This window comes from Phalacrocorax carbo, chromosome Z (assembly GCF_963921805.1).
Source record: "Phalacrocorax carbo chromosome Z, bPhaCar2.1, whole genome shotgun sequence".
Classification (NCBI taxonomy): domain Eukaryota; kingdom Metazoa; phylum Chordata; class Aves; order Suliformes; family Phalacrocoracidae; genus Phalacrocorax; species Phalacrocorax carbo.
The window spans coordinates 37,049,365-37,064,159 of NC_087548.1; the positions used below are offsets into that span (position 1 = coordinate 37,049,365).

Below are 14,795 nucleotides of genomic sequence, written 5' to 3' on the forward strand. Positions count from 1 at the left end.
CTGAAACAAACCGCACGCGACACAGCCACTCACTGCCCGCCGACCTGACGCTATGCCACAAACTGCCCCCCCTTAATATACTGGTCATGGTGTCACATGGCATGGAATGAACATCCCATGGCCAGTCGAGGTCAGCTGCCCCCACCATGGCCCTGCCCCTCCCAGCCCCCCTGCCACGCAGCAGAACTCGGGAAGCTGGAGAGGTAGCCGACTCCCCTCGGTGAGGAAAATTAACCCCTTCTCAGCCAAAACCAGCACAAAGTTCCACAGTGATAGAGTGTAATCTTATAAGATGATTACAATACTATCTGTGTCTCAGGATTCAGCCAGAGATACAACTCATGCTGGTAACATAACAGAATTACTATACTCTCTACCTGCAAAAGCAGGCATTCAAAAGCTAATGTTGCCTGTACCTATGGTGTTACTGTAGGTGCCATCTACCCCAGTTCTGAATGGAAATTGTGACAGTTTTACAGTGTAACACATGGGAAACATTAACAGATACAGTCTATTTGAGGTCCTCAATACTTGTTTCTCATGGCAGAAAATATTCTTTTAACACAAGGTGGTGATGTCACACTGTGACATCTTCACAGAGCACTGTGGGGGGACAGTGCAGTATGACACACTGTCATGGCTTTCAGGGAGATGCTGGCTCAGATGCTAAACTCTTGTCTTTTGTGATTAACTTTTTCAGGATGCCCAAGAGTTTCCTTTCACTTAATGAATTAGCTGTCCGCAGCCAACTTAAGGTGCTTCAACATTTTATTATTATTTGCCGATTGCTGTTAATATTTTAGACGCACTTCAGACCATTCCTTAGATAGCATAGTCCCTGCCATGCAGATCATTTTCTCTCAAGTCTGACAGTTTTCAACAAAGGCCTAAATCTTTGCTGTGTCAAGAAAAAGGATTAATAGCTCCAGCCACCTGGGAGTGCAGACAGCTCTGTGGCTGCAGCTTTGTGGGTAGGAAACCCCTGGGGAAACAGAGCCCACAGGAGAAGTGAAGGCTGTGAGCCAGAGGCATGTGAGTGTCCTGCAGAGGCTGGGCACTGACATGGCTGGGTGCAGGAGCACCAGTGCAGGAGAAGCAGGCACCTCTACCCACTCCCAGCCTCAGCACATGGTCCCCGTGCAGGGTGACACCACCCTGAGGCATCTTGTGGAGAGGTGCCCTTTCTCTCTGCTGGCTTTTCTCCCAGCTCTTGCTCCCTTACCCCTTCTTAGCTCGGCAGGTGCCCAACCCAAGAGCTATGGGCATGCAGGAGATGGAGGCAGGAAGGGCTGTCACCTTGTCAGAAAGGGAGTCATCGGAGACTGAGGAAGGCATTCATGCCTGCCAGTGGTGCTAAGATGGTATCTTAAGGAGGAAAATGAGCTACTGGGGAAGACAATGCCAAACATGACTTTCAAGGAAAGTGGCTTTGGGCACCCATCACAGGGGAAGGCCAAATATTTGCAGAGATGGCAGACCTGGGTGTGGCACACCCACCTCTAGCATGTGCAGCTCCTGCTCGAGCTGAACACGAGCCTTGGAAGAACAACTCTGCTGAAGCTGTCAGCACTGAGGAGGAAAACAAACCAATCTGCAGAGTATATGACACAACTTGTTGGTCTGAAAGGTGTGGGAGTATTCAGACATATGAGACAGAACAGATCTTCAAAATTTGCTTTGTGCTCCTGCTCCTGCCAAAGCAGGTTTGCCCTAGGTGTAGTATAAATGCATCCTGTTAGCTACTCCCATATCAGCCAGAAATCTCAGTGTAGTGGAGGAATTACTATTACTATTATTTGCTCTGTTCATTTAGCATACCATCCTTTTTGCATTGTCTGAGTAATGCACAGTGAAGAAAGCCCATAAACTAGATCTTTTCCATCTTTTTATAGGAATATGATGGACTGATAGACTCATGGAATTTAAACCAGTCTGTCCAGTCAAAAAATACAAGATTCATGGAAACAAACTCTCAGATGTTTCTTAAGTAGTTTGCTTTGGCTTTTTTTTTTTCTGGGACATACACCAAAGAAACACACAACACTAGGAAAGATGCAGTTGCCATTAATGGTGCAACATCTGCATCTGCTGTTCTGTTGTATCTTCAAGTGATTTTTAAAGTAATAGATTAAACCATTGTATATTAATGTGGGGGTCTTTTTCCTCACTATGTCCATGGGGCTTATGGTGCTGGGGATCCTTATCTTGCAGTAACAGAACGAGAGCCTGCGGCAGCCCTTCATGTATGCACAAGGACAGTGTAAGAAATTCTGTAGAGCTCTACACCAGTTACAGAAATGCAATTTATGTATGCAAAATTCTGTGAGGGTCACACCTTTCCAATGACAATATTAATCTAGCGCTTTGTAAATGCTATTTAATCTTCATAAAAGTGTTTGGAAGTGGTACGGTTATTTCCATTGGAATGGCCATGCATAATATGCATTCTAATGCATGTAGACCTGAATTATGAACACAGCCTGTATTTACTCAGAATAAAACATTTGTCACTGCAATGAGTAAGAAATGTTTTGAAATCTGTTTCTTTCTTAGGGAGTAGATGCTTTTATAGTATAATTATTTCATTTCTGAACTTGGTATATTAATCTTTCTTCCAACCACTCCTCAGGAAGCTGATAAGCTGGAAGGTACAAAAGCCTTCCGAGTGGAACTTCAGCAGTGGTGGTAGAAGAGTCAGGAAACCCGCAGAGATTCCCAAAAGAATGAGCAAAAAAAATTCAGAAAAGTCCCCTTCCATCTTCTTAAAATACTAGTACATGATTTCTCAAACTTGTTAAGGCATTTATCCATCAAGTTAAGTCTGAAAAATCTTGTTCTTCTGCCATACTCTGAATGACTCATTTGTCTTTTCCAAAGTTTCCCAGTGCCAGAACTGCCTCTCTGATTTTCTGTTTAGATTTTTGTGGATTTTTAGATTTTTGTGTTCAGATTTTTTTGTGGAGATAGGCAGCTCTCAAAAGATGCAAATATGCACACTCACATGGAGGGCTTCTGTGGCTGCAGAAGCTGCTAATCTTAGAGGGACCTGTCTAGTGCCCATCATACATTCCCAGGGCTCCAGTGTCTTCCTGCTCTTCAGTTGGAAAATTCCAGCATGCTGACCCAGCGCTGACTCCTTGCTGTGAAAACACAATGGGATCCATTTTCCTATCATGGACAAGTTGTGCGCACAAAAACCCTGTTGACTCCTTTAGCCTTAGCATGACAAGACTCCTTTGAATGCTTACAGCATTTTTCAGTGGACTGTGTTGAGGCTGGAGAATACTTTCTCCCTTCCCCATCCTTTGCTCCTTTCCACTTGCAGAATTCTGTAGAAGCATACTTAGCACCTCTCGCTTGTATAAAGCTCTCAAAAACAACCTTCATTCTTTTCAGCCAGTTTCCTCTCTCCATTACTAGGGTAGCAACACACTTTTTTTTTTAATGAAACTGGCATTCATTCTTTGCTGGTTCTGCCCACCTGCCCCATCCAACTCCATTGTCGTACAGTGGCTTTGATGAAGCCACTTTGATGATGTGCTCTGGGATCATCTATTTGACATTAATAGATATGCCTGATAATTGGGAGACAGCATGGGTAGAGTTACTCTTTTGTTATAAAAAGTGCAGACAAAAGATGAAATACCAGACTAGCAATTCAGTGAGACCCTGTAGTTGGCAACAAGTCATATGACATCCATCTCACACATAACTGGCATGTTAATGGTTCAGATAATTACTTATTTTGATCTACACTATTGCCTTCTGTAATCTCTAGATAGTATATTATTTAGATATTGTACCAATAACACTACAGCAAACCAAGCCAACCAGTCACCACAACACAAAAACCAAGCAAACAAAAAAAAACAACCTGACATTTTACTCTTTTCTCCAGCTCCTTCTTTCTTCCAGAAAAACCAAAATAAAGAGGAGGGTTCTGAAGATGAATGAAATTGGGCTGATTTAAGGTGGAGAGACAAGAATCATAGATTTTAATTCCTGCACTGGGGTTCTCCAAATTTCTAATCCCTCCCCATATATCAAAGGTTGGACTAAATGATCCCCGAGGTCCCTTCCAACCTGGGATTCTGTGATTCTGTGATAGAAGTAGATGTTTTATCTGAAGGGCAGAACGAACCATATAATAGAGGGTTTGATCTAGAGCTCTATGAAGCAGATGGAAGTTCCCCTGTTGTCTTTAGTGACTTTGGATCCAAGTTCCAAGAAAGTATCAAGTGTAGGAATTTCTTTTTAATGGCAGATAGTAACTTCATAAATTTAAGCAATATTTGGACCACTCATTTGGATCACTTGTAATGGAGTGCTTCTTAGTCAAACAGTAATATATTCATAAAAATAAAGTAGTAATTGGTGGTTCATTCTTTGAACAACTCAGAAGCATTAGGATGGGAGCATAAGTTTTGTTTTAAATGTGGTAACAACTTAAGAAATATATCTTGTTTGTTTTGGGGGTTTTGTAATATTGTGTAAAAAAAAAGTTGTATAATGTAATTATTTAGTGTTTATTTTATTATGTGTACCTTCTACTCAGAGGGTTGGCATTATTGTTCCTAACAGTGATGGATACAAGCAGATCATGCCATATGACCTCTACCACCCCCTTCCTCGGTACGTAAAACAGTCAACCAGATGCTAGGATTAACAAATACATTTACTTCCTTCTTTCTCTTGTCTGCACTTCTGCTTTGCTTTCAAACTGAGTTAAGAGATGCTGGTTTTTTCTTGCTCTGAAATCCTGCAGATTAACCTGGAGTTGTTCAAATGCTAACCTGTTATAAATTCTGTTGATGTAGAACTGAAACTATATTTTAGCTGAAGCTTCAATGCAAACTTATTGGAGTGTGTGCTCCCTTTCTGTCTCTCTTTCCTCAGCCCCCACCCCACCTACCCTTTTCTCTCACATCATTCCTTTTTCTTCCCTTTACTCATCTCTGAACAGGACTTTAACCTGTGGCTTTGTAATGAACTATCAGACTTTCTCTCTCTCCATTGGTGTGCCTTCTTGCGTGCTTATAAATGGGGAGGTTTTGGGTTTAGCTAGTATTAGTGTTGTGTTCTGATCCTGCATACCCATGCCAATGCCTTTCCCAGGGACATTAATCCATTGTTTTTTCTAATAAATCAGAGATCAGGGCAGGAATAGGATCAAGGCCTGATTTGTATTATTCATTGTCTCACAATTAAAAGATCTTTAACGTAGGACTTGAGATCCTCATGGAAACAATCACATGAGTAGTTACTCTTAAAGCAGTGAATTAGACTGGTGGTGATAAAAAAGCTTAGTAGCTGAAGGATAAGTGTTTCCCTCTTCATTAATTTCTTGTGGCATGGGGTATGAAATCAGAGAAAGACCCACCCCAGGCAACTTGTTAGTCTCATCCTGGTGAGGAAACAACATCCCTCAAGTCATTGTGAGGCCTAGCGCAGAAAGCATTCAGCATCAGTGTGCAAGTCCAGTGCATTCACATTCAACAGAGTCTCCAGTGGAATCATGGACTCATCCCAAACTGTGAGTGAGAAGACAAGGAGGACAGCAGCTTATTTGTGAAGCATTGTGGCTGCCATTCATGTTGACACCCTTTATCAATGATCTGTGTCATTTGGATTAGGCTTTTCTCTCCTAGATAAGTTCTTATGCTTATGTACACACAGCCTTTATCACCAAGTATTTGTGAGATACACTTATAAAATATATCTCTGTACCTAATTCCTTTTTTCTGGAAAACACTTCTCTGTTTTTTGGTTAAAAAAAAAAGAAGACAAAATTACATACATACCTCCTAACCTCAAAAATGAAAACTCTGCTAGTAAGGAATACAAAAGCTGGCATATTAATACAGGGTTTAACACTCTAGCTTTGAATAAAACAGATTTTATTTTATCTATGTAAAAAGGGCATGTACATTGACAAAAGATGGAGGACAATTTTGTATCAGAGTATGATTCAGCAGTACATAACAGTGGAGGGACTGTATTTAAGGAAAAAGCATCGTGAGCTGGCAGCTAGACAGAGGCTTTTCTACTGCTCAAGAAAATCCAAAATAAAGGATCAAAATGCCCTGAGGTATTTGGCTTTTAGTAACACTGAAAGCAAAAGAAAAAAGTAATTCCCTGAAAATTATCAAAAGGCTGAGACTGTTTTGGATTATGGTCTCACGCCATAACAGTCTCTTTACATCTACTCTCCCAGCTTTCATATTCCTAATATTCCTAATTCCCAGGTTTCATATTCCTAATCTGTGATTTAAAGACAGCAGCCATGAATGCACTTTGCTGTTATGGCCGTTTATGAAAATATGTATATAATTATTTTTTACTGACATTATTAAAAAAAAAAAATCCTCCTGCAGACAGCAGTTTATGCATTTGCAGTGTGTGGGTGGGGGCCGCAGGGGTTCCTTTTCCTGATGCCTCTCTATTTTGGGTGTTTCTTTCCTCAGATGGGAAAATACACCCTGGACTGCCTGCTCCTCATCCTGTGGTGGGGGCCTTCAGAGCCGCAGTGTCTCATGTGTGGAAGAAGACATTCAGGGGCATATTAGCCCCGTGGAAGAATGGAAATGCATGTATACTCCAAAGATGCCTGTTGTCCAGCCTTGCAATATATTTGACTGCCCAAAGTGGCTTGCTCAGGAATGGTCTCCGGTAATCAGTTTAGCTTTGTTGGTTTTGTATTTACCACATTAGGAATATATCTTTAATTATAGTTTAGTAAGCTTGTGGAAATAGGAACATTCACTACTTCCTTTCCTTATTATCATGACCTGTTTTAAATTATGCTATCTGTCTAACTGCGAAGTAAAGACTCAGGAATAATGTATTAATAAGATTAACATGATTAAGAAGAATGATAGAAAAATAAATCAGATCTGCAATGCTAATTAGTGACCTAGTAATAATAGACTGGGAACATAAATGAAATGCACAAAACAAAACCTGTAAACATGTATCTTTACTACATTTTTTCAGCCATGAATTAAATATCATGAATTGCTGAGAAATTTCCAGAAATACGTAAAGCCATGACTCTGCTCTTTGATGCTTATAGTTGTCTGTTCCTGACCCACCTTTCCTCTGTACAAAAGTAAATGTCTTTGAAATGTCTTTCTATAAAAGTAGAAAAGTGTTCTGATTTTGTACATGAAAACTTAATCTTGAATGTAGCTTCTCACCACCCCAGTTTCTCAGCAAGTAAAATGGGTTTTAGAACCTAAGCTAGCTCACCCACAGGTGAGGCATTCTTAACTGATTGCAAAGTGTTTAGAGATTTCCAGATGAAAGCTGCTATCCAAGATCAAAGAGATATTGGTAGTATCCATAGTCCTCACCACTGACCGGTAGTTTTGATCCTCTCCCATGCAACCACTTCTAAAACAATCTGTACAGGGAGAAAAATTGATGTACCTTACTGAAAATAAATGAAAAAAAGACTGAAAAAAGTGTCTGAGGGAAGAAAGCACAAATACTTTCCCATTCTGTTTGGTGCCATGTTCAAAAATAGCTGAGTGTCACCCCTGTTAACCCATAAGCCCCAGTACTTTGTCCAAGCAAAGCAGAGTGGCTCCAGATGAAACGGACAGGGTGTTACTGAGAATATCCAATATGGGACGATGGCCGCAAACCAAGTAGCCAAAGATGAGAGAGATGATGAGACGCAAAAAAAATCCAGCACCAAAATTCCAAACCAATTAAATGAGCAGAGCAAAAAGGCACAAATTTATGTGAATTTTATACCTTACCCATAGCTAACAAATATTATGAATAGGGTTGGGTTTTTCTGCGTCAGGTTTTGCTCTTTGATGTACAAATACTTCCCTTTTTTTAATTACTCTTGTGAAGTATCACATGCACAATTTTTTCCCCCCAGTGCACTGTGACCTGTGGACAAGGACTCAGATACCGTGTGGTCCTTTGCATTGATCACAGGGGGATGCATACAGGAGGCTGTAGTCCTAAAACAAAGCCACACATAAAAGAAGAATGCATCGTACCAACTCCTTGCTACAAACCCAAAGGTAATGAGGCAGAAGGATTCACAAAAATTTTTCAGAGTTCTTCCATGTTGAGCAGTTTTATTTTCTTGCTAGTAGCACTGTTTCCACCTGCAATGAGTTGTGAATTTACACCTGTAAGGTCTGCCATTCCTATTCCAATCTGCCTGCTAACAACTTGGAGTGAATGCTGACCCCTTCCTTTTTCTTACAAGCTCTGGGGTTTTCACTGTTAATTTGTGATCTAGCAGACCAAGCACTATAATGTAAAGTTGACCACAGTGTAACCAGGTTTGACCTTTGATTGTGACTAGGCTAAATTTTTCCTCTATTTTAAAATTAATTATGTAAATAGCATTTATAGTAGCTATTATAGTATATTTATATAATAGTAGCTATATATATATTATATATTTTTAATATATATATTTTATATATATAGTAGCTAGGCCTGAGTTTTAAAGTGCCTGTTCATAACCTGGAACATAATCTGGAGCCTTTGTCTCCTGCACCTGGCCACTGCCAATTAATCCAATCTAGTCCCCAGGACTTTTTCTAGCATTCTGACCGATAAGAACCTCCAAACAGCTGCAGAAATTTTTTCTCCTTCTCTCAACAAAATGTGGAAGATTTACCCACCCCAGTATTATTCTCTATCTGATGCCCTGTCATGGTTTTAGCTGGGATAGAGTTAATTTTCTTCACTGCAGCTGGCATAGTGTTGTGCCTTGGACATAGGATGAAAACAATGTTGATAACACACAGCTGTTTTGGTTGTTGCTGGGTAGTGCTTGTACTAGTCAAGGACTTTTCTAACTTCCCATGCTCTGCCAGGTGCACAAGAGGGGAGGGGGCACAGCTAAGAGAGCAATATCAATGTGACATACCACTTGGCTGCCTTTGACTCCTTTGGCTTTCTTTGACTTGATATTGAAGTTCTAGCATGTCTGGCACTGCACCACTCAGTGGAGGCATGGCTTCATTCAGGCCACGATAGTCTACTGTTAGTCTCCACTCTCCATTAGACCTCCGCACTGGCCATATGGGACTGTTAAAGGGTGAGTGGGTCTTACTGATGACTCCTTGGCTCCTCAGTTGGTGAATGAGCTCATGGATGAGGATCAGAGAGTCTTGGTTGGTGCGATATTGCCGCACTGCTGTGGTGGCAATCGGCACCTGTTGTTCTTTGACCTTCAGCAACCCCAAAAGAGAAGGGTCCTTCAAGAGGCCAGGCAAGGTAGACAGCTGCTTAATTTCCTCTGTCTCCAAGGCAGCTACACCAAAAGCCCACCTGTACCCTTTTGGGTCCTTGAAATACCCTCTCCTGAGGTAGTCTATGCCAAGGATGCACAGAGACTCTGGGCCAGTCACGATGGCGTGCTTTTGCCACTCGTTCCCACTTAAGCTCACTTCAGCCTCCAATACAGTTAGCTCTTGGGATCCCCCTGTCATTCCAGCAATGCTGATGGCTTCTGCCCCTATATAGTTTGATGGCATTAAGGTGCACTGTGCACCAGTGTCCACTAAAGCTTTATACGTCTGTGGGTCGGACGTGCCAGGCCATCAGATCCACACAGTCCAGTAAGCCCGGTTATCCCTTTCCTGCACCTGGCTGGAGGCAGGGCCCCTCTAGTCTTGATCATGGCAGTCACAACTCACTTCCTCTAAATACGAATCACAAGTGTCTCTATTAAGATCAGAAATAAAATCAGTGCTTCTGCTCCTCTGTCTGGGGAATTGCTTTCTGGAAACTGGAGCAGCAGCTTTCCTGGAAGAGCCTCCTTGAGTGACTGTTCTTCCTTGCAGTTCACGTACCCATGCCTCTAGGGTCGAGGTAGGCTTGCCATCCCACCTCATCATGTCCTCTCTGTGGTCACACAGGTAGAACCTGTAGAACAGGTAGAACCATAGGGTGGACCTTGTTGTGTATCCTCTCCCTTGAGCCAAAGAACACTTATTCCTAACAGCTGAGACACTACTCTGTAGAGGTGGGGAGCAGGACATATCTTCTTTGAGTTGCTGGACCTCTTGGGATAGTTTCTCCACAGGAAGAGAGATTTGCTTCATGCTCCAGGAGTTTATCAATCAACTCCGCCACCACTGGTGTCTTGTCATCTTCCCAGGACATTACTGCCAGTGAGTTTACATACGAGGATGGTGTGCTCCGTACAAACTTCCGCCACATGGGTTGTGTGCACTCGGCTTCATCTGCATCTTTAGATGACAGTTGATCATCTAGATCACTATAAATCACCTCAAGCACAGCTAATTCCCTTAGACACTGGATACATTTCTCCACAGTTGTCCATTTTCCTGGGTGATATGTAACATCTTCTTTAAAGGGATACCTTTCCTTCACTCCAGACAGGAGTTGCCTCCAGAGGCTGAGGGCTTGTGTTCCTTTTCCAATTGCTTTGTCAAAGCCCCCTTCCCTATAGAGGGATCCCAGTTGTTTGGCTTCCTTCCTTTCTAATTCCAGGCTACTGGCCCCATTACCCCAGCATCGGAGCAGACAGGTGACAATGTGCTCACCTGAACGACGGCTGAAATCTTTTCATATATCCCTCAACTCACTGAAGGATAGGGATCGGCTGGTCTCTATTTCATTCATGACTTCTTCCTCCTCTCTTCATGACAGCCCTGCTTTTTCATCATCCCATTTTAAATGAGTTGACTTTCTCTTCCAATATTTCTTCTTGTGTATATGGGGGCGAATAATACTGGCACAGGTTGATTCTCTGAGTCAGCTCTAGTACTAGTCGTGGGGGTTTGAGTAGCCACAGTGCTTGTCCTGGGGTTTGAGTGGCCACAGTGCCAGTCACTTTGCCTTTCAATCCACAGACCTTCTCTTCCCCTTGGGGGTACTGAATAGTGTTACATAGGGCTTGATAGGCATGAGCCAGGCCCCAAGAGCATTGCCGTGATTTGTATCTCTGTGGAATTGCCTGGGTGACAACATACTTCCTCCAAATATTCTACCAATTTTTCAGGATTCTGCACTTGTTCGGGGGTGAAGTCCCACAACACTGGGGGTGCCCACTGTGTTAGGCATTTGCCTATACTATCCCACATACCCTGCCACCCATAGCTATCGAGCCTTGGGGCAGATCTCTGGATGATATTCTTAAGTTGCTTATTAACCTTAGACAGAACTGAAACCGTCTGCCAAAGCAATACCAACAGATGTATCTTAACTACCCAAGGATGTTCAAGATACTGAAAAGTTGTAATGAAGGAGGAGTCATTTTTTAAGATGGTAGCTAAGGTGCCATTCTGCATTTCCTCCATAAAAAACATCTCAGAGGAGGAGGTATAATTGGTAATTGTCTCCATGAGGTGGGAGGCGAAGTACAGTAATGGCTTCCATGCAAGACCTAAATAACCAATAACGCTCAAGGCCAGTGTTTTAATAACAAATCTCCTAGGCAAAACATCTCTAATCACTGCAGAGCACAGCAAACTACAAAAACCAACAGCAATTTTTAATGTGTACTTTACAATCTTCATGGTCTATACTGGACAAACTAATATTGAGAACAAATGAATCAATGCTCTGACCAGCAACCGTTATGATCTCGAACCCTTCGTGCCCATGTTGGGTTCAGCCTCAGCCAGCAACTAAGCACCATGCAGCTGCTCACTCACTCCCCCCACCCCTGTGGGATGGGGGAGAGAACTGGAAGAACAAAAGAACTTGTGGGTTGAGATAAGAACAGTTTAATAATTACAATCAAAAAAATATAATAATTATTATGATAATAATAACAATAATTATATATCATAAAATGGGGGAAAAAAAGACCCAAACAAACAGAAACACAAATGATACAACCCCTCACCGCTGCCTGTTCCCGAGCCGCGATTGCTGCCTCCCTCCCCTGGCCAGCTCCTCCCAGTTAACATAGCGGGCATGACATTACATGATATGGAATATCCCTTTGGTCAGTTTGAATCTGCTCTCTTAGCTGTGCCCTCTCCCCTCCCAGCTTTTTGTGCACCTGGCAGAGCATGGGAAGTTAGAAAAGTCCTTGACTAGTACAAGCACTACCCAGCAACAACCAAAACAGCTGTGTGTTATCAACATTGTTTTCATCCTATGTCCAAGGCACAACACTATGCCAGCTGCAGTGAAGAAAATTAACTCTATCCCAGCTAAAACCATGACAGGGCATCAGATAGAGAATAATACTGGGGTGGGTAAATCTTCCACATTTTGTTGAGAGAAGGAGAAAAAATTTCTGCAGCTGTTTGGAGGTTCTTATCGGTCAGAATGCTAGAAAAAGTCCTGGGGACTAGATTGGATTAATTGGCAGTGGCCAGGTGCAGGAGACAAAGGCATTTGACTGTTTCTACAGGTATATGAGCATCTATGTGTTTGTGCATATATACAGCTCTACCAGTACAACCTGTGTTTCTGTATGCTGACTAATTTATGGAAAATTCTGCGCTACAGAAATGCAGATCAATTTAATTTCCCTAAATTGGAGACTTCAATTCCACTATAAGATGAAATCATTTGCTTTTAAAAAATGAATAGCTATCGTGATATATATTAAGAACATTTATTATGAACCCCTGTGAAATAAGAGTGACCCATGACCTTGTGCTGATCCAAGACGGAACAGTGAAATTTGGAAATTTAATTTCTGCACTCTGTGTCTGATGATAGGGGCACTTGCCAACTTTATCTGGACCGTGAGGATTCCCTGAGTCTGCCAGCCACCAGAGTGGCAAAACCCAGACACAGGGCCTCTGGGGACCAATGGACATGTTGCAGTCTGACATGAACTGACTCCATCCAATTTCCAAGAGGAAAAAAAAAGGCCCTGTGACTGTGTTAGTATGATTCTGAGCCTCATATGGAGATTCAGTGGGTTTGAGCTCAGTCAGTCTGTTGCTTTTATGGGGCTTTATCTGTTTATGGTGTTCAGAGCACAGGTAAAGCAAGATCCTGTCTGCCTGCAGCATACAGTGTAAGCAAAAAAGCAGTAAGGCACAAAAAAAATCAGGTGTTGCAAACCATCCATAATTGACTTCTCCTTAGGGAACCTGAGAAGGGTGCGAGAAAAGCTAGGAAAGCTTTGCTTGCCTGCCTCTGTCATGAAGTCTATCCCAATGGGACTTGTCTGGGAACAAAGTAAATTGCTGTTTACTGGAAGTCCACCCTTGCAACAGAGTGGTATCTTTACCCTCAAAAAACTTTTATGCTGCCATTTGCAGTACATAGGTGATTAATTACTGATTGTAGGTCATTATTTCTTTCTTCCATTTTTTTTCCCATGGGATAGAAAGTCCTATGCAAAGCATGGTCTTTTACTTGGGTTTAATTTTACTACTCATCTTGGTTCTTGCACATAATGCAAGTGGTATGTTTGAAGAGCCATGTACCTGAAGGCTGAATCATGTTTCCAAGAAGAGAGTCGGACCAGCTGATATCCAGAGGTCTTTTCCAAACCAAATTATTCTATTTATGGGGTAGAATTTTGTCCTTTTTATTTCACAAATCCAGAGTTAGAAGTTTAGAGCAGTAGGGGTAGAAAAGTACCTCTCCTGTTTTAGTGTTATCCTGCTTTTTTCCTTCTGGAGATAGATTAACATAAAGCACAAGAACAATATTCCTAGCTGACTGAGGCAGGAAGACAAAAAATGTGGAATTCCCTCTTCTAAAGACACACTGTGCCAAACAGAAACAGAATGTAAATAGTTAATGTAATTTATTTCATTTCAGTTTATTCAGCCAGTGAGGCACTTTATCCTACACCAATAATGGGAAAAAATAGGATATCCGTGGAGAAGGTGTATTCATCTAATAAAACTTTCTGCATAATATAGGGTTTGAGTGCTTTTACTGGAACTGTTTTATAAAAGGAGAGATTTTACTTTAATCCTCAGAGGTAATAATTCTTGCTTAGCTTATGTTAGGAGCGTTTTTTTTTGTTTGTTTTTTTTTTTTTTGTCAAAGCACACTGTAAAACATCAACATTTCTAATCCTCTAACTCATTTTACAATGTAGATGATAATTAACTAACACCTCTAAAAAAGAAAAGTTTATTAAAAAGTCCCATGACAGGCAACAGTACACAAGAGCTTGTGCTTTTTACAAGCACTTGCATCCAAACAAAGAAGAACAGGAGTAAGATCTGGCTTTCCAAAACCCATAAAGCAAGTTGCAGAACATATAAATGGAAATATTTCCTACATATTTTGGATAACAAATGTCAAAATATAAATTAAGCTAAGAGCTGTGCTGGCAAGTATTCATCCTTAAATGGCACTAATAAGTATATTAGAGCAAGAGCTTGACAAGCTATTTCTAAGAGAAAGGCATAGTAACTCTATTACTGACCCTTTTTCCCCTCAGTTAATAACTGTATCCAAAGAAATTTGCTTGAGTGAAGTTACAGTAGCTGTGAAATGAGGTTGTAAGTTGTTTTTCTATGAAACAACTGACAGATGGGAAATTTTGTATATGTATGTGAAACATTCACTGTTGTGCACAAGAGTCACAGAAAATTCCCGACTATTCTGAATGACATTCTTCTACTCCCATTTGCAGGTACAAATCCATGCATTATATAAACCCAAAAGGCTTAGGTGATTTGTGAGTGGCAAATAGGACTGGCCCTGGTTCTCCTCATTGATCTGAGTCTTACTTCCTTTCATTTGTGTTTCTATGCCTGATCCTAGCCCAGAACATTTGTTGAAATGCAGATCTCCTTCTCAAATTATAGTGCTAAATTTGCTCTTGCTTTATACACCCATAGAGCTAAAACAGCTCC

At 41.5% G+C, this 14,795-nt stretch overlaps 2 protein-coding genes across 2 annotated transcripts in view; both read left to right on the forward strand.

Moving 5' to 3' along the window:
* ADAMTSL1 (ADAMTS like 1) overlaps positions 1-14,795 on the forward strand; it is a 254,998-nt gene that overhangs the window by 140,429 nt on the left and 99,774 nt on the right. Inside the window, exons 11-13 of the mRNA XM_064439545.1 lie at positions 4,582-4,632; positions 6,465-6,669; positions 7,892-8,039. Of these exons, the coding sequence (XP_064295615.1) occupies positions 4,582-4,632; positions 6,465-6,669; positions 7,892-8,039 (404 nt within the window). The remainder of the gene's footprint in view (positions 1-4,581; positions 4,633-6,464; positions 6,670-7,891; positions 8,040-14,795) is intronic.
* Positions 1-14,795, forward strand: part of DENND4C (DENN domain containing 4C) — a 390,193-nt gene that overhangs the window by 74,973 nt on the left and 300,425 nt on the right. The gene's annotated exons all lie outside the window — the stretch shown is intronic.